This window comes from Erythrolamprus reginae, unplaced genomic scaffold, assembly GCF_031021105.1.
Source record: "Erythrolamprus reginae isolate rEryReg1 unplaced genomic scaffold, rEryReg1.hap1 H_23, whole genome shotgun sequence".
Taxonomy (NCBI): domain Eukaryota; kingdom Metazoa; phylum Chordata; class Lepidosauria; order Squamata; family Dipsadidae; genus Erythrolamprus; species Erythrolamprus reginae.
In genome coordinates, this window is record NW_027248477.1 from 92,964 (window position 1) to 119,203 (window position 26,240).

Sequence of the window (26,240 nt, forward strand, 5' to 3'; positions counted from 1 at the left end):
CATGCCTGGGATAAACATATATCCATCCTAAGATAAAATACAGGAAATAGTATAAGGGCAGACTAGATGGACCATGAGGTCTTTTTCTGCCATCAGTCTTCTATGTTTCTATTAATTTCTTTTAATAAAAAAGAAGGGATTTATTTATTTATTTATTTATTTATTATTTATTTCTATGCCGCCCAGTCCCAAGTTTTTCCTTATTTCCAGATTGCATTTCTTCTTGGTGAGGTTCCGCTCATTGCTTCTTGTACTATCTTCAGGTGGCATGGAGAATAAATAGATGCCATCTGCTCTGTGGCAGCCCTTTAAGGATTGGGAAACTACTATTATATTCCCCCTCAGTTTTCTATATTGAGCTAAACATACTCATTCTCTAAGCCCTTGTTCATAGGATTTAGCCTCTAGGCCAGGGGTGTCAAACTCAATTTCATTGAGGGCCACATCAGAGCTGTGTTTGACCTCAGAGGGCCGGGGGATGGCTTGCCCAGGGTGTGTGGCCATGGTGGGCATGGCACGGGATTTGGGGGGCAGTAGTTTTAAAATGGCCGGGGGGGGCAGACACTTAGGCTGTATGGGGCCCCAAAATTCCTGATGGCGGCTCTGGTGGGGACTGCGAGTGAGAACAGGGATATTTGACATGTTTCAAACATTAGCAGGAATTTTGGAAGAGACCGAGCCTGAGCCTTCATTCTCCCAGCTGGTACATGATCACCTATCTCAGCTTTCAGAAGAGTTTGAGCGCTATTTTCCGACCACAAAAGACCCACGAACTAGGAAGGAATGGATTCGCAACCCATTTGTGAACAAGCCAGGTGAATCGACCTTGTCCGTGCTTGAAGAAGACCAACTGCTTGAGATTGCAAATGATGGTAGCCTTAAAAGTATGTTTGAGACTTCAAATCTCCCAACATTCTGGATTAAAGTCCAGGCTGAATATCCTGGGATCGCCACCAAAGCACTGAAAACTCTGCTTCCTTTTCCAACATCCTATCTTTGTGAAACTGGGTTTTCTGCCATGACAACAGCAAAAACGAGATTACGGAGTAGACTGGACATAAGGAACACACTTCGGGTTTCACTGTCTCCCATCACCCCTAGATGGGACCGTCTTGTTGCAGGAAAACAAGCCCAGTGCTCCCACTGATCCAGGGAAACAAGCCTGGTGCTCCCACTCATTCTGAACCTATGGTAAGTTGAATTGCATTCTCATTATAAATGTCATAATTATATGATAAGTATGCACTAAGCTCCACCCCTCCATAACCCCACCCCCATATGACCAAAGCCCCCCCCCCCCCCCCCACATACCGGGCCATGGAAAACTGGTCTAGCTTAAAGCCGGTCCCTGGTGCAAAAAAGGTTGGGGACCTCTGATTTAAAGCATGTGGTAAAAAGCACCCAAATAATAACAGAGAAAAAAAACCCCAGCTGTGTGTGTGTGTGTGTGTGTATGTGTGTGAACTCTTGAACCATTTCCAATAGCTCACCTGTTATTGGAAATGGTTCAAGAGTTCACACACACACACACACACACACACACACACAAGGGGAGAGGAGACAGGGATGGAAAAAGAGGAGAAGATAGTAATAAAATAGATTTTGGTTTTGTTTTATTATTAATTTCTTTTAATAAAAAAGGATTTTTTTTCCTTATTTATTTATTTATTCATTTATTTTTATTTATTCTTCTATGCCGCCCAGTCCCAAAGGAACTGTCGCTCATACACTATACTTTTCCGCCCACACCGGGAAAAAATTAGAGGGAACATTGGTGATGTCTATATATAGAGGCATCATTTGGGTTGTTTGAAGGCGGTCTTAGGTATGTGATCCTTTCAGACTTCATTTTTCACATTAGTTTAATTTTTAAATTTAAATTTTAGATTGGATATTCTCCATCACAGTTGCAATGAGTAGCACTGTGAAAGAAGATATTTTCAATGCATTGATTGAAGTCGTGGAGAAGCAATTTAAAGAATTTAAATGGAGGCTCAATAGTATTAATTATGATGGAAGGCCAAACAGTCCTATGGCTTTATTGGATAAAGCTGATCTACAACAAGAGGTTGCAGAACTCCTGATTCAATATTATGGAGAAGGTGCTCTAGAGGTATGCATTGATGTCCTTCGAAAATGCAATAGAAATGATCTTGCAAAAAATCTTGAAGAAAATAAAGGTAAGAAAATCCAACACATTACACAAATGTTATTTCCATTTAAGATCAAATGGCAATAGAGACCTATTCTTTCCAGCTGAATCTTGTTCGGATTCAACCTTGAATCCAATTATTTGTTGTTTATTATGATTAGCAATGGTATGCTGGAACTTCAGAGTGGGACTTTCGTTTGAAATACCTTATCTTGAGCCTGGAATCAAATCTAAGCTAAGCACCAACATTGTAACTCAATTTGGCACTTTCCTATCACTCTCAAATAAAAATGTTAAGTTCACAGAGGGTAAAAGAACTGAAATTGGAGCATCTTGTTCTGGTTTTGAGCCACTTAAGTCTTGAGAAAATGCCTTGGGTCCTTAGGGGGAGGGGTGTTGAATCCTACCCTCTTTTAGACTGATGTCCCTATTGGTTAATTAAGGCCTTCCAGGTGGTCACATGTAACTGAGTCCAAGAGATAAAAATTATTTTTGATGGGAGGGATGATTCTACCTACTTAAAAAGGAAGTAACTGTCTACCCTGTCCTTAAGAAAGGATCTATCACTGGATCCAGTTTCAGTAAATAATTTTATCCTTATCTGCAAATTTCCCTTTTTGGGGAAGGTTTTTGAGAAGATGATAGACTTACAGCTCTAAGGCAGGGAACAATTATATAGATCCTTTCCATTTGTGTTTCAGGTTGGGCTACAGATCCTTTCCATTTGTGTTTCAGGTTGGGTATTGATAACATTAATGAAAGAGTCTAGGATAGTGACAGCGAACCCTTTTGGCATTGCATGCACAAAGTATGTGGGTGTGCCCTCGACAGACCATGCATGTGCTTGCACCCATAATGCAATGCACACCCCATCTGCACATGTGCTTCCCATGCTCACCCTCTGCATGTGCCATGCATAATGCATGCGTATCTCCCCTGCGCATGCATCTATTTTGGGCCAGTGTACCTGTTACCACTTCCCAGCCAGCTTGTCTTCATAAGTGAGGAGCTGCTCTCTCCTCTGGTCCTCCTGGGACAGCTCCCCTCCATGCCAGTGGTTTCTCCAGGAGGGAAGGAAGGAAGCCGTGGCCTACTGTTCCTGCCACTGCCAAGTACCACCATCACCAGAGGCAAGGAGGTGGCAGTGGCAAGGACAGGTGGGCAACATCCATCAGCCCCCAAGAAAGAGGTATCTCCCCTGGCTTGGAAAAATTCCCAGAGGTGGACCCCCTCCCTCCGCCCTCCAGGACACCCGAAATCCAGAAAGGTATCTGGGCGGGGTGATGGGGCCAGAGCCACTCCTGCTCCTCCACTAACCAGCTGTCTAGTACAACTCAGCGAAGCCAAAATGGCTAAGGCAGATTTACATCAGCAACTCCCTGCCTGGGAGGGGGCAACAATCCCCCAGATCAAACACCCTCCCCCCCCCCGGTGTCTCCCTTGGCTTGGAAAGGCATCTACCCTGGTTTGGAAAGTTGTTCTTAGTAGCACACAAGGAGGGTGACAAGGGGGAGGCAAAGCTGCTTGGAGGAGGACCCCCTCCTCTTTTAAAGGAGAAACTTTCTTCCCACTCTGTAGGAGGCCAGGGATTTCTATCAAATTTATAAGTCTCCCAAGCCGAGCAGGCTTCTTGCATGGCCGCAGAGTTTCCTGAAGCTGCCTGGAACAAAAAACGGGCTGCAGAAAGAGAGAAACACACCCTCGTATGTCCCATTTTTTTTTGCTAGCAGAGATTCCTGAAGTCACCTGGAACTAAAAATGGGCTTCGGAGGGAGAGTGCCGCACTCCTGCATGCTCCGTTTTTCTGCTAGCAGAGATTCCTGAAGCCGCCTGGAACTAAAAACAGGCTGTGTGAACCCCTACCCTGCGCATGCTCCTGCATCTCTGTCCAAAACCCAATGTTGGCTCACTTGCCCGCTGAGATGGCCCCACATGCCATACCATAGGTTCACCATCATGGACCTAGGACATAGGTAATATATTTGTCCTAGCCCTTCTTGATTTATGAATGATATTGATACTATTGATTACAATATTCTTTTGGCTTAGTATCTGAGGAACCGAGAGAAAGGCTTGATGGCAGCTCCCCTTCTAAGCAATGCAGGGCTGGGAGAGAGGGCAAGAGCAGTACTGTAATTTTCACCACTACATGTGGCCTCTTAGTCCATTCAAGCCTGCTTATGAAAGAAGAAGGGGAAAGAGGAAAATAAGTATATAGAAAGGAACAGGAATTATAAGAAATCTAATATACATTGTAAATGTAGACATTGATAGAAAATGTATACCGATGCACTTATCTATTTTTTTAAATGCTCTGTGATTTACCAATTTTTATAATGTGTGTTTTACTAATTCTAGTTTATCTGTAATTGTAGATGTTGATGCTCACCAACTTCCAGTTTTATAAGGTAAGGTAGGAATCATTCAAAGGATTATTGTATTATGTGTAAAATTAATTTAGCATGAGCAATTCCTCCCTTCTCCTTCCCCTTCTATGCAAACCACTGTAAATATTAATCATCTCAAAAATCTTGATGGGGAAAACTCCAGGATGGTTTTGCAATGCTGACCAGGAGAAAAAGAAGGGAAAGACGAAAGGAAAGAGAAAGGGACAAATTTAAATGATTCCTGATTTTGAATTTCCCAAAAGGAAACTAAGTAATTCTTGGTACATCTCCAAAATGGCAATGCTTATTGATTCTTTTTCTGTACAAATGTGATAGAGATATATAAGTAAAAAGTATTATTTTATGTTGAATTTTTTTTAAAATAATCTATATCAATATTATTAAACATTTTAATGTAGGTTTGATGTCAAAATTATTAATCTTTTGTTGTTAAATTGGATCCAATCTCTACTGATTTATTCTATTCACTTTTTAAAATGTGCAAATCAAAATGATTTATTGAATACCATTATTTATAAAGAGTAATTGTGGGATTTTGAGTGTCATAAGATTTGATTATCCCTTCTAATGATTTATGTGTCTCTCTCAAGCTAAAATACTACTGGTCCAAATTAGGATGGCAACTGATATGCATTTATGGTGGGTCACAGCTTCTCATGGTCACCAGCATTCCATTTGAAATCTCCATAGCTGGCTTCCAAAAATCAAAGTCAAGGGGGAAGCTGGGAGAAAATTGCAAATCATGGTAACATGAGATTATCCTTAAATGCCTGTGGTGATTTGCTAACAACCACAGTTAGAATTAAAGTCATAAATCAGGTGTAGTCTCTGATTTTTCTCTTTACGACTGCATCATTTAGCAACTGAGTTGTAATTTCCAATTGCAGTTAGAGGGAACTACCTGTAACTTATTATTATCAATGAAATAAAAACATATTTATCCTTTAAAAAAGGAAATAATAAAATCTCAATATTATCATTGAGGATGAGATTCTGACCCATGACCACCAGGCCAATCAATGCAATATCTCCTTCGGTCATGGCGATGACAGGCAGGCAGGCGAGAAGATTTAAATAATAATAAAAACGTCTGCTCTTCTCGGGCGAGGCTTCCTTCCCTCTGTGTCGGCCCACCGCGGAGAGGACGCGGCTGCAGGGTGCCTTGCCCTTTAAAGGCGGCATAAGCTGGCCTCTCTCCCTTAACTCCCTTAACTAATCTAAAATAAATTTTAAAAAATTAAGCATGTATCCAAATCTTAATTGTAAGTTCTGGATTATTGCACTGCATCAATTTAACATAAGAAAAAGTATAATAAGATCAAACATTTCCTGAAATAATATCTCACAATATTCAGAAATGTTATTGTGACAGGGTTTATGTCTAATCTATTATGCTTTGAGGACAGTGCTTCCAAGAATGCCACATATGAATATTCCAAAAGACCGTAGGAAGAAGAATTTATATTAAATGAAGTTGCTCCAAATTTGGTATCATCTGAATATATGCATAATAGTATAATTCAGAATTATGGAAACCCAAGTCACATTTTTCAGTAACAAGTGCATCTTTAAAAAAAACCAACAACCTTTGATAATAATACATTGAGATAACTAGCTTGAATTGAAGAACCCCATAAAAATTTATAAAATAATATATTTAATTTATGGACAATCCATCATCTCTGTGTTTGCGTATATATGTATATGTTCTCTGAATAAAAAAGACATCCATATTAAATATGAAATATGCTGGGGATTACACCAGGAGTGGTTCCGGTTTGTTTTGCGGCCAGTTCACTCAGGGACGCACTTTGTGCATGCACACATACCTATTATGTGCCACGCATGTGCGCTCGCATACACAGTACTTAACTTTTGTGCAGGCAATGAAGCAAAAAGCAAAATTGGTTCAGGGGCATGGCAGGCCTAGGTTGCTACTGGTTCTAGGGACCTAGGTCGCCAAGTTACTACCGATTTTATAGAACTGGTCTGAACTGGTAGGAATCCTGGATTACACTAATTATGGAAGTATTAATTATTTCCCAAGGGGGTATTGTTTAAAGATTTCCATTTATTGAGGTCCAAAAAAAGATCTTTATATAATTTATAGGTATTTAATGCAATCATTTGAGAAACATTATGTGGAATAAAAGAGTTTAAAATGAAATATTTCATGTATTGATTAACAAGATTTTTTTCTATTCTCATCAATTCTGACAAACCAATTAAAAAGTACTCTAAAACTTCCCAGAATTCATTAATTCAGAGAGCAGATGAGATGGTCCCAAGAAAAAGATACAGAAACAAAACACTTAATTGCGTGTCTTGTGCAGGCTTATTTTTAATGCTTCTAATTCCATTCATTCTTCCCTTAGAATACAGAAACTACATTAAACAAAAATTTGCAATGATCAAGGATCCGAATGCTATTCCTGGTGAATACGTGCCCCTAAACCAGAGATATTCAGAGCTAATCTTGCTAGATTATCACCAGTCAGAAGAAGAGAAAGAAGATGAAATTCTGGCTATGGGAAGGAAACATCTTGAAATCATCAACAAAAGAGCTGAGATTTCAACCAGCATTGAAACATTATTTAACCCTGATAAATATGGATTAACTCCACAAATTGTTGTGTTGCAAGGAGCTGCAGGAATTGGAAAAACAATGATGGCCAAAAAAATCATGTTTGACTGGGCTTCTCAACAACTTTACCAAAATAAATTTAATTATGTTTTCTATATTAGCTGCAGTGAGATGAATTTTCATGCAGAGTCCCAGAAAACTAGCATTGCAGAAATAATTTCAAATGAATGGCTCAAGTGTCAAAAAGTGAAAAATGTCATTCAAAACATACTGAAGAATGAAGAGAAGCTTCTGTTCATAATTGATGGGTTTGATGAATTAAGACATTCCTTTAATCAGACTGAAAACTACTGTTGCACTGATCCCTGGAAGAAGGAGCCAGTGAGAATTCTTTTGAGTAATTTATTTCAAAAGAAGATTCTTCCTAAATCCTCTCTTATAATCACAACAAGACCAACTGCTTTGGAGAAACTCAATCAATGTTTAGAACATCCACATTATTTTGAGGTATTGGGGTTTTCCACCAAAGAGAGAGAAGAATATTTCTACAAGTTTTTTGAAAACAAAGACCAAGCAATGCAAGCTCTCAGATTTGTTAAACAAAATGATACTATTTTCACCATGTGTGTGATTCCTCTTGTGAGCTGGATCATCTGCACAGTGATGAAACAGGAGCTGGAGAGAGGCAAGGATCTCCAGAAGACACCATACACCCTCACTGCAATATATATGCTATATTTCTCCAGTTTGTTAAAGTTTCATCATAAAGAATCCAAACAGGATGTCCAAGCAAATGTTAAAGGTTTGTGCTCTTTAGCTGCAGAGGGAGTCTGGAAACGGAAAATATTGTTTATGGAGAAAGATGTCAAGAAGCATGGTTTAGATCAAAGAGACTACCTCCCCCTCTTTCTAAATCAACATGTCTTCAAAAGAGACATTGATTGTATTCAAACCTATAGCTTCATTCATTTAAGCTTCCAGGAGTTTTTTGCTGCCTTGTTTTATGTCCTAGAAGTAGGACAGGAGCACCATTCTGAAAACTGGAATACAAATTTACAGACACTGTTAAAGTGTCATAAATCTTTTAGGAGTGATTTTGCAGTAGGATTTCGCTTTCTTTTTGGTTTTTTAAATGAAGAAAAAAGAATGAGACAGCTGAAAAAAGAATTTGGATGGGAAATTTCTCCTAAGAATAAAGAGTTCTTATTAGACTGGGTGAAATTTAAAATTGACAAAAGAAAAAAAAAAACATTCGCTTATTTATATGAGACACAAGATGACAATTTTGTAAATGATGCACTATATGGTGTCACTAAAATAAATTTTTGATGCAACTCTGATATGGAATTGATATTCCTGGCCTATTGTATACAACACTGCAAAAATTTGAAGGAATTCTATATTGAAATCCCTACATTTCCATATCGGGAAGAGGAAAAAATATTTTTTTCAAAAATTGAGTAAGTATTCTTTGTAAGTTTATAACCCACTGGGCATTTAATTCAGCTTCCAATTCTACCACCACTAGTCTCTAACCTATACTCTTAAATATAATAATAATAATAATAATAATAATAATAATAATAATAATAATAATAATAATAATTTATTAGATTTGTATGCCGCCGCTCTCCAGAGACTCGGAGTGGCTCACAACAATACCAAAAGTGTAACAAATCTAATATATTTAAAAGACATCTAAAAAACCATTTCTAAAACCATGCAACACAATCATACCATACATAAACAATATAAACCCTGGGGTATCTCAATTTCCCCACGCCTGATGACATAGGTGGGTCTTCAATAGCTTATGAAAGGCAAGGAGGGTGGGGGCAGTTCTGATCTCCGCAGGGAGTTAATTCCAGAGGGCTGGGGCCGCCACAGAGAAGGCTCTTCCCCTGGGGCCTGCTAGATGACATTGTTTTGTCGACAGGACCCGAAGAAGGCCAACTCTGTGGGACCTTATCGGTCGCTGGGATTCGTGCGGTTCCAATGATATTCTGGTCCGATGCCATGTAGGGCTTTATAGGTCATTACCAATGTTTTGAATTGTGACCAGAAACTAATCGGCAACCAATGCAGGCCGCCGAGTGTTGATGAGACATGGGCAAATCTAGAGAGCCCCATGATAGCTCTCACGGCCGCATTCTGCACGATCTGGAGTTTTCGAACACTCTTCAGAGGTACCCCCATGTAGAGAGCGTTGCAGTAGTCAAACCTCGAAGTGATGCGAGCATAACAATAGACCAGAAAAATGTCACTTAGAAGTATGCATAAATGTCTTTGAGCAGCTAAGTTAGAGAGCTCAATTCTTGGCAGTGAAGGCGTTAACAGTGAAGGAGTGAAGATGGCTTTAGCTAGATAGGCTCAGAGGATGATTAACTGAAAACAAGCAGTTGTCCAATAGCAGTCAATTTCTCTTGCACTTAAAGAACCTAATAATGATATCTCTAGGAAGTGCTCAGTTCAAGATCAGAGAGACAATTGCTGTTGAGATCTACAGGATGCAGTAATTTTAAATAAACCACCAAAAAGGGCGGAGGATTATTGTTTTATACATAGCCTGACACTAATGTCTTTAAAGATTGATTGGAAGCTCTCTTGGCCACAGCAAAGGCCAGTATCTCTCTCCCTTTTGTTGTACATACTCCTGGTCAGTTGGAGGATGATGAAGAAATTGAGGACTCTGATACAGATAATGGGCCCGGGGTTACAGGTAGTAGATCGGGTGGGAGGCCAGCCACAGGATGGGGCTATGAGTTCAGAATCTAGCGAGGAAGAATCAGACGTTCGTTGGGTAAATCCTAAATTCAGAAGGGTCCAAAAACGTAAGGAACAGGTGTTTGGAAGAAGATATTAAGGGGAGGAATGAGTTAAATACTGTAGTGATGTATTTGGTACGTCAGGGGGTCAGTGGGGAAGAAGAGTGGAGTTTCAACGTTGCAGAGAAAAAAGATGGAAGGTTTCCGTTCGGCTTCCAAGTAAGCAAAAGCATTCTGTGTTGATTAACAGTCAGTTCTGCTGTTTTAGAATCATGCTGTGAGGACATAAATCTTGTTAACTGGAGAAGGCTAGAAGGAATGCGAGGAATGCAGTTTAGAAAGATAGGGGGCTGAGAGCAATGTCCTAGTATGAAATGTGTTTGAATACGGAAGAGAAGAGAATAAAATGGAGTTTCTTTGTTCATGAAATACTGCATTTAGTAAGAGTTATTTGTAATTGCTAAAGTTCTACCAGAAATCACCTTTTAACTAAAAAGAGCTACATTTAACACCCTTAAATGCTCCAAAGTATATAAAATTTTCATCTTAAGTTGCAGATAGCATAAGAAGATGCATCTGTAATAATTGGAAACCTCTTAAGTATCCCCTTTTAAAAAGGTCATTTTGAAATTAGCAAGTTTAAAAAATGGACTATATAGTTTTATCTTAGAATTTTAATTCAAACGCTACCTCATTTTTCATCTTAAATAAGGAGTTAGATTGAGAATTTAAAGCAATTCCTCCCTGTGGTGTGACTTGGACCAGTTCTTAGAATATTTTCTCTGTTTCAGCACTGAATTGATAAAGAACACATTTTCTAGTGTTGTTGGGAGAATGGCTATACTGAATACTGTAGGATTAACATTTAAGGGAACTCCTATTAATTTTGCAATACTTTTTAAAATACTTGTGAACTTTGGCTTAAATGAAAATTGAAACATGGATAATTTCCTCATTGTAGTTTTGAGCTGTTTGTTATTTACTGGAAATGAAGCTGTCTGAAGAGCTTTTTCCAGATTTCAGTGTCTTCTTCTGCTGTAGCCATAAGGGTGAGCTCATGTTCTGCTCAGACTGTGCTCACTACAGCTCCCAATGCTTATTTTATTCCTCCCATCCAGGGGTGGGCCACTATTCCAGGTGCTACCGGAATGGGCTGGGATCACTCGTGCCCAGCGCAGAATTCAGCTTCTGTGCATGCGCAGAAGCTGAAATCTACGCAGGGATGCCCGTGTGTGAGATTTCTTTTTATTTTTACTTCTGCGCATGCGGAGAAGCAAAAAGGCCTGCAAATAGGCCAAAACAAGGTAAGTGACCACCGCCGCTCGCAGCTGCTCCCACTGCTCTCTCACCGCCTGCTCACTGCCGCTCGCTCCACCGCTCCCCCTCTTATCCCACTGTAAGCGGCCGCTCCGCCACAAATAGCCCGCTCACAACCTGTTCTGCCACCCGGCCCAGCCCTTACCTTGCTACCTAATAATGGTAACTGTAATTTCCCCCAAATAGAATAGAATTTTATTGGCCAAGTGTGATTGGACACACAAGGAATTTGACTTGGTGCATATGTTCTCTAACGGGTAAGAGAGAAGTCTGTTTTTCTCAACTTTCGGTTTGCTCATTGAGCCATTTTTCACCCTCCAGAGGTTTAAGGGAAGCCCCCCCACAAAGCCCCCAGAAAGTGAAAAGAGCCTTCCCCAAGACAAAACAATCAGCTGGCCAGTACATGCATGTGCACTGGAGTTGACAACGCCTTACATACCCTTTGAGATATCTCTGCATGCCACCTGTGGCACACATGCCATAGAGGTTCGCCATAATTATTATTATTTATTATTATTTATTAGATTTGTATGCCACCCCTCTCCGTAGACTCAGGGTGGCTCACAACAATAAAACAATGTATAACAAATCTAATAATTTAAAATCACTAAACATACACACAAAAATACCATGCATAAACTGTATAGGCCCCAGGGGAGGTGTCTCAATTCCCCCATACCTGACGGCAGAGGTGGGTTTTAAGAAGTTTATGAAAGGCAAGGAGGGTGGGGGCAATTCTAATCTCTGGGGGGAGCTGGTTCCAGAGGGTTGGGCCTGCCACAGAGAAGGCTCTTCCTCTGGGTCCCGCCAAGCGGCATTGTTTAGTCGATGGGACCCAGATAAGGCCAACTCTATGGGACCTAACCAGTCGCTGGGATTCGTGCGGCAGAAGGCGGTCTTGTTGCAACTTGCTGGGACAAGAGTTACACTAATATCAAAGAAATGGTGGGGTTGAATCATTAAAGAAAGAATGCAAAAGGAGGGGGGGAAATGAAATGCAAATAGCAAGATTTTTTAAAAATATATTTTTAAAAATACTTAAATAGTATTGTTAAATTGTCCCATAATGAATTGTCCCATGTCAAGTTGACTATGGCAAGTGGACTGTGTCAAGTTGGCTGAAACAAGTTTATTTATTAGCTTTGTATGCCGCCTCTCTCCGAAGACTCGGAGAGTTGTCCCATTCTGTCCTGGAACTTCTCTCTGAAACCCTGCTGCATCCTGTTCTTCATTTAATAATTAAACCAAGGGCAGACTGAATGGGGCAGTCATAAGCCAATTACATTGGCACTTCACTTGACAGTGTCACAATTTCTGAATGTAATTGGCAGGCTCCATTATTGTTGCTAGTTGCGGACTACCAATTTCTATAAACTTTTCATTTACAAATGATCTTTTTCTGTTATTAATTTCCCATATTGGAACATGAATACATTTATTTATGATTACTTTACAAATAGACTGGCATGCTAATTATAGTTGTAAACTATGGAACTGAAAATATTGAACGAAAAGTGACAGCAAAAATATATTTCCCCTTATAGGGAATGGAATTTGGATGAAAGGTATATGGAAGATTTCTTTAAAGCACTGACAAAGCTGAGAAAGCTAAGAGATCTGCGGTAAGAAACTGCATGAATTTTATCCTAAATGTTATTGATACAGAAACCTATGCACAGGGGTGGGTTACTGCCTGAACCGGGGGGGGGGGGGGGGGCGGGGAAGATGACAACGACGACGCAGTTGGGTAACAAAAATGGAGCTCCACCCCAGACCACCCAATTTGCATTGAAAGATGTTGAAAGAAAATGCAGGCCATCCTGCATAAGTTTGGTAGTCCTTCACTGCCTATGCATAATAGTTCTGTGTGTAACTGATTGACTGGATCGGGGGGTGAAACTCGCAGCATTAAGTTGTCACATGACATATTGCAACTTTTCCCCCTTTGCTAAAATGGGCGTGGGTATGGCCAGTGACGCTTCCAACCCACAGGTCAGGAATTTGACATCCTCGACTAGATGATCTAAAGTGGCTTTGGCCATGGCAATCTTATTCTTTAAAATACCATTCTTGACTCCAAAGTTGTATAAATGTACTGGTCATGTCCTTTGATAAAGAGGATGGAGAGAAAGAGAAGTTTCTTGACCTGTCTTGGCTTGGATGATTCCAGTTGCAGTGGAGCCAAAGTTCAATTCCAGTAAGCCCCCAGGATGCCTTGTTTGCACCCAGCAACAACTCCTATAAAGAAAAATGTGGAATATTTGAGAGATTTGGCAAGAAACCTGCAGAAGAGTCAAAGCTGAGAAGGAAACTGCCACAGCTGCATATTGAATGGGAGCTCAGTGTAGTTGATTTATTGGCCTCACTTCTTGAGAGCAAATGCTGAGAACAACTTTGTAAGCCTCAGATCTGTGAGGCTTCCCATTACTGGGTTTCTTGGGTTTTTTAATTTGCAGTTGTCACTTGTAATTGGGTTCCCAGTATCAATCTATGTCAGTTTGTGGCTACATTTACATTGTCATTGAATATTGATTAAAAACATCTCAAGGGTCTGTGGGAGCTTGCATGTCACTGGACTGGGAAAGCATCCACATTACTACCTTGCTGCCTGATAGCCATTAGTGCTGGCACAGAAAAAATTGTTCTAAGCCTCAAAAATAAAATAAATGGAATGTAAGAGAATATAAACTCTGAAAATTTCTTGATTAACTGCCCATAACTATTGCTTTTAATTGTTTTTAATTATTATTGTCTTTACCATCTATTTTTATATGTGGTACTACTAATCAGAAGGTATCATTTTAATTCTTCTGAGTGATTACTGTTCTTTCAGTTTGGATGGCTGGTCCTTCACAGAGTCCTGTAGCAGGCATCTTGCTAAAGTCTTCAAGAAAAACCAGAGATTGAAAATGTTACGCTTGGCCCCCAAGGACATAGATGACAGAGCAGCAGAACTGTTGTGTGAGGGGCTCCAACACATGGACTGTAAAATAGAAACATTAGTGTGAGTGTTCAGTATTTCTTTCACAGTTTGATGTGTGATGCTTTCTCTTGAGCTCTGGAAAAGAGCCAGGAAAAGACGGTTATAGTTTTGAAATTTAACCATATTCTTTTCTGTTCCTTCCAGATTACTGTTTTCTAAGATACAATTATACTATATTTGTGATCATAATCGAAAGACCACAAAAATTTAATATAACAATTTTCTAGAAGATATTAGATGGAGGGGGGATTCCTAGTAGTTGAGCTCACAAGTTTATAAATGATAATTAAGCAATTTGCAAATATCAACTAAAGGATTCAGTTCAATTCAATTCAATTCTAATGTGTTAAAAGTTTAGAGATGGACTTTACATATTTTGTATTTGGTCATTTTTTGTAAATTCTCAAGATACTTTAATTTTTTAAAAACTCTATCTCAAGTTTTTATTTGAAATTTACAGCAATCATTTTGTTATTTGGCTGGACTGAATAGTTGTGAAGGGTTCAAAGATAGCCAGAGACCGTGTGGGAGAGAGTAAAATAATTTTTATTTTCCAGCCAGCTTTCTTATACAAAGAATTGTTATCTCTAACCTACTTCGGCTGTGCACATGCACAATTTTACATGATGTGATAACTTGTATACAATGAACAATATATCATTGATAATGTAGCAGAAGCAAGGACAAACTTTAGGGAGTTATTTTTAGGAAGTCTTAGCAACAAGCCCCCTGGCACATTTCTCTTGCCCCAGGCTTGAGCTTCCCAGGCCTACCCAGAAACTCCGTGCTAACAGAATTATATGAACTGAGCATCCACATGTGGCTTTTGGTCATATCTGGGCTTGCCCAACCATATGGCATTTGACCTATACAAAGAATACTACACTGGACTATGTTTGCAAGGTGACAAGCATGCCCAGAATTTCACAGCATGCCCAGAAAGACTCAGTAAGTGCCAGCAAGCATTTATTCCCATAGCTACTTAAACTCTCAGTTCCCAGCACCCAGGACCTCTTTCCTTTTTAGACACAGCTTCTTAGTAAACATTCCCTACATATGTCTAAAGCTGCACCATCTTCAGAAAGATTTGTGAAGACAATGCAGGAAGCTAGGAGGGAAAGGCTAGCAAAGAGAGTGCATCATTAGCAACTTAACAAAAAGGGAAAGGAAGGCTAACTGGCAGGGATTAAGACAAAGGGAAGCCGTTCAGTTCTGGAGAGGCTAAAATGTCTCCCTTTTCAACCCCAAAATGCAGACAAAGCTTCCAATCTGGGGAAGCTATGAATATTCTTAATTTAGACAATTTTATTTATTTATTTAGTCAAGTACGTGTGGGTAATATACAGTACATAGATATAACATTATTCATATCTAAAAGATGGGTACTAATAAGAGGGAATGTTGTAAGCTGTCCCGTGTGCACAGAGAGGGGCAGCATATAAGTCCAACCAACCAACCAACCAATCAATCAATTAACAAACAAACAAACAAACATTAGGAGAGGGACAATAGGCACCCTGGTGCACATAATAGTAGGGAGCCAGTTCAGATACCACAGATAATCACATTTCATTCAATAATTATAAAAATACATTCAAGTGTTCTTTTTCAAAAGATAACTGTAATTTCCCCTTTTCTCCAGGCTTGCAAGAAAGGCCATCAGTGAATCATGCAGCAGGCATTTTGCAGAAGTACTCAGTAAAATGCAAAGGTTGAAAGCATTAGGCTTGTCCCTAAAGAACGTAGATGACAAATCAATGGAGTTACTGTGTAGAGGACTCAAACATCCAGAATGTAAAATAGAAATACTACAGTAAGTGATCCCCACCCCACCTTTTCCCAGTTTGATCTCTGCAGCAACTGTCTTTTCATGATTACTGTTCCCTGCAGGCTTGGTGGAGAGATCCTGACAGAGTCCTGCAGCAGCAATCTTGCAGAAGTACTCAGGAAAAACCAGAGATTGACAGAGTTATATTTGCTCCTTACTAACACAAATGACAAAACAATGGAACTGTTGTGTGATGGGCTCAGTCATCCAGAATGTAAAATAGAAACCATACAGTAAGTGATTTTCCTCCTTTCAGTTTAATTACTGCAACAGCCTTTTGATAGTTAAATGTTTTATTTTTTATTTATTTATTTGTTTTGTCCAGTACGTATTAGTATACAAAAATATAATAATATTTATATACATGATACTAGTAAAAGAGGAACATTAGGACGGGGATGGAAGGCACTCTCGCGTAGTTATGCATGCCCCTTACTGACCTCTTAGGAATAGTTTTGGAAATATATCCAGAGAGAGCTGTTAAGTTGCCGTACGTAATCACATTTCATTCAGTTCCTACATAATACATTATATGCTTGTTTTTGAACAAATATAATTTAATTTAATTATTCATTCTATTTATCTGCAGGCTAGATGGAAAGACCCTGACTGAATCTTGCAGCAGACATCTTGCAGAGGTACTCAGAAAAAACCAAAAATTGAGTGTGTTATACTTGTTCCTAAAGAACCCAGATGACAAAATAATGGAATTGCTATGCAATGGGCTCAAACATCCAGAATGTACAATACAGTCACTACAGTAAGTGATTGTTGTTTTTTCCTTTCAGTTTCAGAATGTACATGTCTATGGGCTGTTAATATTCTGGAAATATATCCAGGGAGAGGCAGTTTGGTTGGCATGTATGATAACATTCCCTTCAGTTTCTGTAAAAAAACCACCTTGTTTTTCAATAGGTAATTGTATTTTTCTTGGCTTTTCTCTGCAGACTTACCTACCTACCTACCTATCATCTGTCTGTCTGTCTGTCTGTCTGTCTGTCTGTCTGTCTGTCTGTCTATCTATCTATCCATCTATCCATGCAGATGTTAAATAAAAGAGGAGAGAGGACCGAGCCCTGAGGCGAGGCCTAAGGTCGACCTCTGTCCTCCCACCAACACTGACTGATCAGAGAGATAGGAGGAGAACCAATGTATAATGGTACTTTCCACTCCCAACTCCCTTAGCCATCACAGAAGGATAGCAAGGTCAATGGTATTGAAAGCAACTGAGAGGTCAAGTAGCACCAAGATAGAGGATGACCTCTATCTCGGGCTTGCCAGAGATCATCCATCAGAGTCATCAGTTTCTATGCTGTAGCCAGGCCTGACGCCAGATTGAAAACGGTCTAGATAATCCATTTCTTCCAATTACCTTAGGAGCTATAGCACTACCACTTTCTCTACAACCTTCCCACAAAGGGAAGGTTGGAGACAGGAGGGAAATTCATATATAAATACAGTCCATGCTTATTTTTCAAGAAATAATAATAATTTTTTGGATCCTTTCTGCAGGCTTGATGGAAAGTTCTTGACTGAATCCTCTAGCAAATATCTTGCATTATTATTCAGAAAAAACCAGAGATTGAGAACAATACATATGATCTTCAATAGCACAGATGACAAAACTATGGAACTACTGTGTGATGGGCTCAGTCATCCAGAATGTAAAATAGAAACAATAGAGTAAGTGACTATTCCGTCCTTTCAGTTTGATCTCTGCAATCGTCTTTTGATGATTAACATTGTGGAAATATATCCAGAGAAAAGCAGCTGAAGCATAATTACATCCCCCTCAGTTCCTATAAAAATAAGCTATATGCTTGTTTTTCAGGACTTAATTGTAATTTTTCAGACTGCTTTCTGCAGGCTTGCTGGAGAAGTCTTGAACGAATCCTGCAGCAGGCATCTTGCTGAAGTACTCAGGAAGAATCAGAGAATGAAAACGTTAATACTGTCCCTCAAGAACCCAGATGACAAAATAATGGAAGTGCTGTGTGATGGGCTCAAACAACCAGAATGTACAATAGAGACACTAAAGTAAGCGACAGTTATTTTTCCTTTCAGTTTGGTCTGCAGAACCATCATTTGGAAATTAATATTCTGGAAATGTATTCAGGGAGAGGATTTGCCACACATAATCACGTTTCCTTTAGTTCCTATAAAACACATTCCATACTTTTGTCCATGGATATTCTCAATCATCCAGGTTATGGTTGTCCCAAAAGTGCTTCCCCCTCCCCTCCCAAAAGGCAATTGGACTTTGTTTTTTCCCTTGAATACATTCTGCTGCCATACACTCCTTTAATTCCTATGAGAATAAATTGCATGCTTCTTTTTTCAACAGATAATTGTTATTTTCCTTCCTTTTTTGGACAGCCTTACTGAAGGGTTCATCACCAAATCTGGCAGTAGACATCTTGCAGAAGTAATCAGGAAAAAACAGAGATTGAAAAGGTTAAACTTGTACCTAGACAATGAAAATAACGAAGCAGTGGAAGTGCTGTGTGAGGGTATCAAACATCCAGAATGTACTGTAAATACGCTACAGTAAGTGATCTTTTCCCTTTTCAATTTGATCTGTACAAATGTTTTTTGGCCATTAATATTCTGGGAATATATCTGGTGGAGGCAGTTCAGTTGCCATCAAGAATAACATTCACTTCATTCTCTCTAAAAATATATTCCAGACTTATTTGTCAAAAGATAATGGTGATTTTTTCATACTTGTTTTGCAGACTTGCCGGAGAGATCATGACAGAATCCTGCAGCAGGCATCTTGCTGAAGTACTCACGAAAAACCAGAGATTGAGAGAGTTAGATTTGCTCCTTAATAACACAAATGACAAAATAATGGAACTGATGTATGATGGGCTCAGTCATCCAGAATGTAAAATAGAAACGATACGGTAAATGGTTTTCCCCCTTTCAATTTGACCTGCACAACTGTTTTTGACTATTAATATTCTGGGAATATATCTGGCGGAGGCAGTTCAGTTGCCATTCAGAATAACATTCACTTCATTCTCTAAAAATATATTCTAGACTTTTTTGTCAAAAGATAATGGTGATTTTTTCATACTTTTTTTTGCAGACTTGCTGGAGAGATCCAAACAGAATCCTGCAGCAGGCATCTTGCTGAAGTACTCAGGAAAAACCAGAGATTGAGAAAGATATATTTGTTCCTTAATAACACAGATGACAAAAGAATGGAACTAATGTGTGATGGGCTCAATCATCCAGAATGTAAAATAGAGTAAGTGATTTTTCCTCTTTCAGTTTGATCTTCGCAACTGTCTTTTGATGGTTAATATTTTGGAAATATATCAAGAGAGAAAGCTGTTAAGTTGCTGAACATAATCCCATTTCCTTCAGTTCCTACAAAACACATTCTGTGCAAATAACTTTAATTATTCAGTCTATTTATCTGCAGGCTGGATGGAAAGACCCTGACTGAATCTTGCAGCAGATATCTTGCAGAGTTACTCAGGAAAAACCAAAAATTGAGTGTGTTATACTTGTTCCTAAAGAACCCAGATGACAAAATAATGGAATTGCTATGCAATGGGCTCAAACATCCAGAATGTACAATACAGACACTAGAGTAAGCCATTGTTATTTTTTTCCTTTCAATGTCATACATACATGTCTACGGACTGTTAATATTCTAGAAATATATCCAGAGAGAGGCAGTTTGGTTGGCATATATGATTACATTCCCTTCAGTTTCTATTAAAAATACTTATTTTTAAACAGGTAATTATATTTTCTTGGCCTTTCTCTGCAGACTTTCTTTTCAGAGTGTGACAGAATCCTGCTGTAGACATCTTGCAGAAGTATTCAGGAAAAACCACAGCTTGAGAGTGTTGTACTTCTCTTTTGAGGATGCAAATGACAGAAAAATGGAACTTCTGTGTGATGGTCTCAAACATCCAGAATGTACAATAAAGATGCTACAGTAAGTGAATTTTATTCTTTCAGATTGATTTGTACAAATGTATTTTTGGCAGTTAATATTCCTGAAATATATCCAGGGAGTTGCCATACATAATAACATCCACTTCAATTCACAAATACACTCCGTGCCTATTTTTCAAGAAATAATAATAATTTTTGGATCCTTTCTGCAGGCTTGATGGAGAGTTCTTGAATGAATCCTCTAGCAGGGATCTTGCCTTATTATTCAGGAAAAATCAGAGACTGAGAGAGCTAAGACTGTCCCTCAAAAACCCAGATGATAAAATAATGGAAGTGCTGTGTAAAGGGCTCAAACATCCTCAATGTAATATTGAGGCACTAGAGTAAGTATCCATTGTTTTCTTTTCAGTTGATGTGCTAATCATCTCTTGAGTGTTTATTATCTGGAAATATATCTGTCAGCCCTGGATCCATCTTTGGTCAGACTTTACAGGGCTGCCACAGTAGGAATGGGAGAGTAGCAAAGGAACTATAGTATAGAGTCTGCGGAGAGGGGTGGCATACAAATCTAATAAATAATAATAATAATAATAATAATAATAATAATAATAATAACAACAACAACATTCTTTCACATGTGATCAAGGTCTGGCTACTGGCAACTGGAGGGGAGGGAGTGAAGTTTGACAGCAGCTGACACAGGGGATTGATTGGGCCATGTGATGTGACAGTGAAGGGGGTGAGTTTTAGTCAGTGGTGGGAGTCAAATAATTCCACCACTAGTTCACTGAAAATACGAGCATGTGCGTTTCAGTGTGTGCACGTGCAACTTCTACATATGCATTCATGCATGGCTTCCATGCATATTCGCATGGTTTCCACACATGAATGCACACATGTAGCTTCCTCTATGTGGTGAGGTTGACTGAGCAGCCTTTCGGGGCCTCCTCCCCTCCATCTCTGCTCTCTAGGGCAATGGCTGCTTCTCTTCACACTGCTGGGAGAGCATCTTGTGCAATTTAGCATCTGTGAGCCGCCACTTTCCTCTTAAGTCCCGTCCGGAAAGCGCTGTGGCACTGAGAAGCAGCAGCCATGGTAGGTAGACAAAAAATGTCAAATCCAGTCTGAACATCTGGCTGACTGTGTGGTAAATCATAATAACCCCTCCTAAAATGGATAAATTTATAGGGATAGCAAATCCCCCCAAAGACAATGGAAATCAAGTTTTTTGAAACAGACAAAATGTACCTTGAAATTGTGAAATCAAATAAACCGTGGAATTCTGTGGGGTGGATCAGATAATTAGATATCTGGATCTACCCTCAGAGATATCTAGGTGGGTCCCTTCATAGCTCTGATAGAGACATTACTGAGCACTCATCGTTTGATAGATTAAAATAAGTTTTTGTTTCATTATAGGTTGAATGGAAAATATATCGCACGGTATGGAGAATGGATGGACATGAACCACATTGCTAGGACCTCCATGTAGACACTGTTTCTTCATGTTTATTTGTTTCATCTATTTTTATTTTCATTCAGAATATGGTTAGGAGGAGCCGGGATTTAATATGGTATTTTCAAGTGAAAGTTTAAAGAACTTTCCTTCAGCAACTATAATTTGAACTGAAGACTTTTGAAAATGAAAAATACCAAACTAGGGGGATCAAAATTAGCCCCCAAAATTATAAGTGACAACAATTCTTTTATATTGTCAGATTATTGTCTTTTGAAGTCTGAATAAGAGAAGGAAACATTGGTTGCTTGACTGTTTGATTAAGGGCCATCAATTTCGCCTTGACCCCTAGTGACTATGCAGACTAAAGCTGTCTGGTTTTCAGTATTTGTATGGCCAGGTAGCCAGCCAGGTGTTCAGGACCCCAACCGTTCTCAGAAGGGAGGATCTGATGTGCTGCACTTATCCCCAGTCCACTGCCAATGCCATCTCCATTCCTGTCTTCCTGCTCCAAGATGAAAGGAATCCTATCTGGATTGTACCAATTACAGCAGAGCTTAGTTTGCTGCTTCTGCTTTTCTTCCATCTAGAAAACTCCTGCCCTTTATTTAGCATTGAGATGCAATTATTGCCCTGCATGACCATTTTGGTCCTGGAACATTTAACCTCCAACTTACTTGTTTTCACTCTTTTGTCCTCCCAATTTCCTCCACAAGTTCACTGATGGAGTAGTAAAACTACTGCAGTCCTTTCCTTTGACCCCCCCTCCCCATGGGAAAATCCATGATGGATTCTGGACATACTGCAAGGCCACTAAAGCTGACTGCTACATCTGCAGGTCAGTGGTTCAAATCTCATCACCGGCTCAGTCTTCCATCCTTCGAACTAAAATGAGGACCTGGATTGAGGGGGCAATATGCTGGCTCTGTTAAAAAGTGCTATTGCTAACATGTTGTAAGCCACCCTGAGTCTGAGTAGGGCAGCATAAAAAAAACCCCTGAATGAATGAATGAATGAGTGAGTGAATGAGTGAATGAATGAATGAATGAATAAATAAATAAATTTTGTACCTGGTCTCTTCCCGTTTTCTTTCAGTGTTCTCAGAAGAAGAAGGAAAAATTGATCAATTAGGCAGGAAAAGGCAACCCATAGAAGGGTCAGCCTTATGTGTCCACCTACAGCAAGCTCTAGCAGTGGGAGGATGCAGGAGCAGAGAATTGGCCAATGGGGACACAGGTAGCTATCCCACACTTCAGACAGAGCACTTGGCTAGTCACTGCTGAAGCATCACAATCTAAGCAGAGTCTCCATGAACTGGAATAGAATTTAGACAGCATCACTACAGCTAATACATATAAGATGGGTTAACAAAATCACAAATGAGAACGTGATAAGCCAACTGGGAAAGCAAAAGGAAATAATCAAAGCCATTAAAAAGCAAAAGTTAGAATATTTCAGACATGTGATACGACACCCAGACAAATATGGCATCCTTCACTTAATCCTCCAGGGAATGATTAAAGGCAAATGAGGTCCAGGCAGAAGAAGAACATTATGGCTTCAACATGGTTTGGACAAAACTCAGCAGCACTTTTTCATGCGGCTGTTGACAAAAGTAAGATTGCCAACATAATCACCAATGTCTGATGATGGATATGGAAGAAGAAGAAGAATCAATACAGGATGAGGGTGACTTAATGCAATGCTGAAGAGCTCTAAGGCTGTTAATTAAACTTTTTTTCTTTCAGAACCCTTCTCACTTTCAAAAACTAGGGAGAATCTCAAAAGAGCTTTTGTTTGTATGGCTTATATTTATCAATATTTACCATAGTAAAAATTAAAACCAACAGGTTCTTTTATGTACACCCAAGTCAGTGGGCTCAAAACCCACGAGAGCTAACCTAAACTTAGGTCACATACAAGAACTCAAAGGTTAGTACTCACTGCTCCACTTTTTCCCACTTCTACCGCACCAACTGCACTTCTAATTATTACTCCTACTGAGTCCTACTGATGGGGAACAGTTTCTCTTCATATTCGTTGTAGGTTTTTACAGGCAGCTTTATCTCCAAAGACAAATGCACACACCCCTCTTTCCCTCTCTGCGGCACACCAACATTACTACATATTGCTGCCTTTCTCCTCAGCTTTTATAGCCAACAGGTACTGGCACTGACGGCGGCTGGACATATTGCTGTACGCCGTACAAGCTGACATTGCGTGGCTGGCACTTGCCTGCTGGCTGGGCCGGGATGGAGGCTCTAGCCCCATGCCCTTGCCCAGCGCAACGCCAGCATGTACGGCATCTAGCAACACGTCCAGCCACCACCGTCGGTGCCTCCATTCCGGAGCTCCGCCTCACAGCTGACCACCCTGCCGCCACCCCACAGCTACTGCCCAATGCCGCTGCTACGGCGTGGTGTACAAGAAAGAGAGAAAGAAAGAGAAAGATAGCAAGGGAGAGAAAGAGATAGCAAGAGAGGAGAGAGAAAGAGAGAGTAAGCAAAAGAGAGAAAGAAAGAGAGAGATAGCAAGAGAGAGAGAGGGAGGTGTTATGACCAGAAGATTCCACAAGATTCTGTAGCTGGGTAAAGTTTAAAAGTAGAGTTGTTAAGCAGAAATCACTGTTGTATGAAAAGTTGTTTACCTGCTTTCTATTGGCTGTACGGTTTAGGCGCCAATCTTGCAGAGCTGTCAGGCGTCGCTTGTTGCCAGGTGAAACTGTATAAAAGGGAATCGCCTCCGGTCTTACGCGCTTCTCTCTAGCTCGCGTCTGAGTGAAAGTACATCCGCGTCTTGTTAATCTCCTACATAGAATAAAGATTTAAAGTTAGTCACTGTGTTTCTCGGTCATTTCATTGGCGACGAGGGTGTAGAGGCGATTTTTTTTAACGGAAAAAAAATAATTATGGTAACCCCTTCGATCATCCAGCCACCCGATTTGTTTGACCCTGAGAGGTCCACTTGGACTGCCTATATGGCCAAATTTGAAATTTTCTTAGAAGCCGCCGGCATGAAAGATGCTGACAACGGCCGAAAAAGGGCTCTATTTCAAAACTACTGTGGAACTCTCTGTAATGCAGGATTGCATTTTGTGGGGTGACAGGGTGGTTATACCCACTGCACTAAGGCCTCAAGTCATGCACATGCTGCATCAGGGGCACCCTGGGGTGGTCAGGATAAAAGCTTTGGCCAGAGGATACCTATGGTGGCCCGGGTTGGGCAAGGGAATCGAAGATTGGGTGTCCACATGTAGCCCTTGTCAGGAAACAAGGCCAAATCCCCCTAAAACCACCCCTGCACAGTGGGATGCACCCCAAGGCCCCTGGTCAAGGGTACATATAGTTCTGGCTGGACCGATGGGGACCAATATGTTCTTGATTGTGGTGGATGCATACTCAAAATGGTTGGATGTTATACTGTTAGGGTCCACAACATCTTCTGCAATAATACAAGTCCTAAGGAGGTTGTTTGCAACCCATGGGTGTCCAGATGTCCTGGTTTCGGACAATGGGCCCCAATTCACCTCTAGGCAGCTGGAGTTGTTCTTAGCCCAATTGGGAGTAAGACATGCCTTGGTCTCGCCCCACGCAGCCTGGGCTAATGGTATGGCTGAACGATATGTTCGGGTGGCCAAAGAGGCCATTAAAAGGTCAGCACCAGGGGAGATACAAGGGAGACTGGACACCTTCCTATTAACGCAGCACATAACACCGAGCCTAACTACCAATAAAAGCCCAGCTGAATTACTTATGGGAAGGAGATTAAGGTCTCCTTTAGACAGGCTGCACCCCTCCTATATTAAAATTAAGCCTGATAATGTAACAATTCCCGAAAGGTCAATGTTTGTGGGACAAAAGGTGTATGTAAAAAACTTTGACAGGGGCAAACAGTGGGAGACTGGGATAGTAACTGAGCAAACAGGTCCCAAAACATATATGGTCAAACTGGATGATGGACGCCTCTGGAAGAGGCACATAGACCATGTCAGGGGTAGACTGGAAACAGCCAGTATCAGAGGGAATATGGCTGACATTAGTAATGGGGTTTCTAATGCTTCAGTCCCCACAGGGAGTTGTACCAGACCCAGCCATACCCAAGAGCAAATAGATTGGGACTTACCTGGGTTTAGTGACCATTCCAGCGCTGCCCCAACTCCACCATGCTCCAACCGGGGAAGTTCTTCACCTGCAGGACCAGAAGAACCGTCGTCCTCCTGAATGAACCTCCCCGGTCAGAACGCACCCCCAGGAAACCTGCTCGGCTTGAAGACTTCATTACTTGCTTGTCCGAATAAACCTGTAAAAATCCATCCAGAAGGGGGAGGGGTGTTATGACCAGAAGATTCCACAAGATTCTGTAGCTGGGTAAAGTTTAAAAGTAGAGTTGTTAAGCAGAAATCACTGTTGTATGAAAAGTTGTTTACCTGCTTTCTATTGGCTGTACGGTTTAGGCGCCAATCTTGCAGAGCTGTCAGGCGTCACTTGTTGCCGGGTGAAACTGTATAAAAGGGAATCGCCTCTGGTCTTACGCACTTCTCTATAGCTCACGTCTGAGTGAAAGTACATCCGCGTCTTGTTAATCTCCTACAGAGAATAAAGATTTAAAGTTAGTCACCGTGTTTCTCGGTCATTTCAGGAGGGAGGGAGCGAGAGGGGGGAGACAGAAAGCAAAAGAGAGAGAAAGAGAGAGATAGCAAGAGAGGGAGAGACAGAAAGAGAGAGAGAGGGAGAGAGAAAGAAAGAGAGCAAAAAAGGAGAGAGATAGCAAGAGAGAAAGATATAGCAAGAGAGGGAGAGAGAGAAAGAGAGGGAGAGAGGGGGGAGAGAGAA

At 40.4% G+C, this 26,240-nt stretch overlaps 1 protein-coding gene across 1 annotated transcript; it reads left to right on the plus strand.

The window, feature by feature from the left end:
* The first annotated feature begins 1,102 nt into the window (after positions 1–1,102).
* Positions 1,103–24,241, plus strand: LOC139155493 (NACHT, LRR and PYD domains-containing protein 12-like). Its single transcript, XM_070730642.1, is given in 18 exon segments — positions 1,103–1,191; positions 1,887–2,180; positions 4,528–4,560; positions 6,936–8,604; positions 12,771–12,848; positions 14,060–14,230; positions 15,852–16,022; positions 16,100–16,270; positions 16,627–16,797; positions 17,550–17,720; positions 17,904–18,074; positions 18,414–18,584; positions 18,773–18,943; positions 19,129–19,290; positions 19,468–19,638; positions 19,822–19,992; positions 20,165–20,335; positions 21,372–24,241. Coding segments are annotated over 17 exon segments (4,164 nt in total). The 5' UTR covers positions 1,103–1,191; positions 1,887–1,912; the 3' UTR covers positions 21,445–24,241.
* The last annotated feature ends 1,999 nt before the right edge of the window (positions 24,242–26,240 follow it).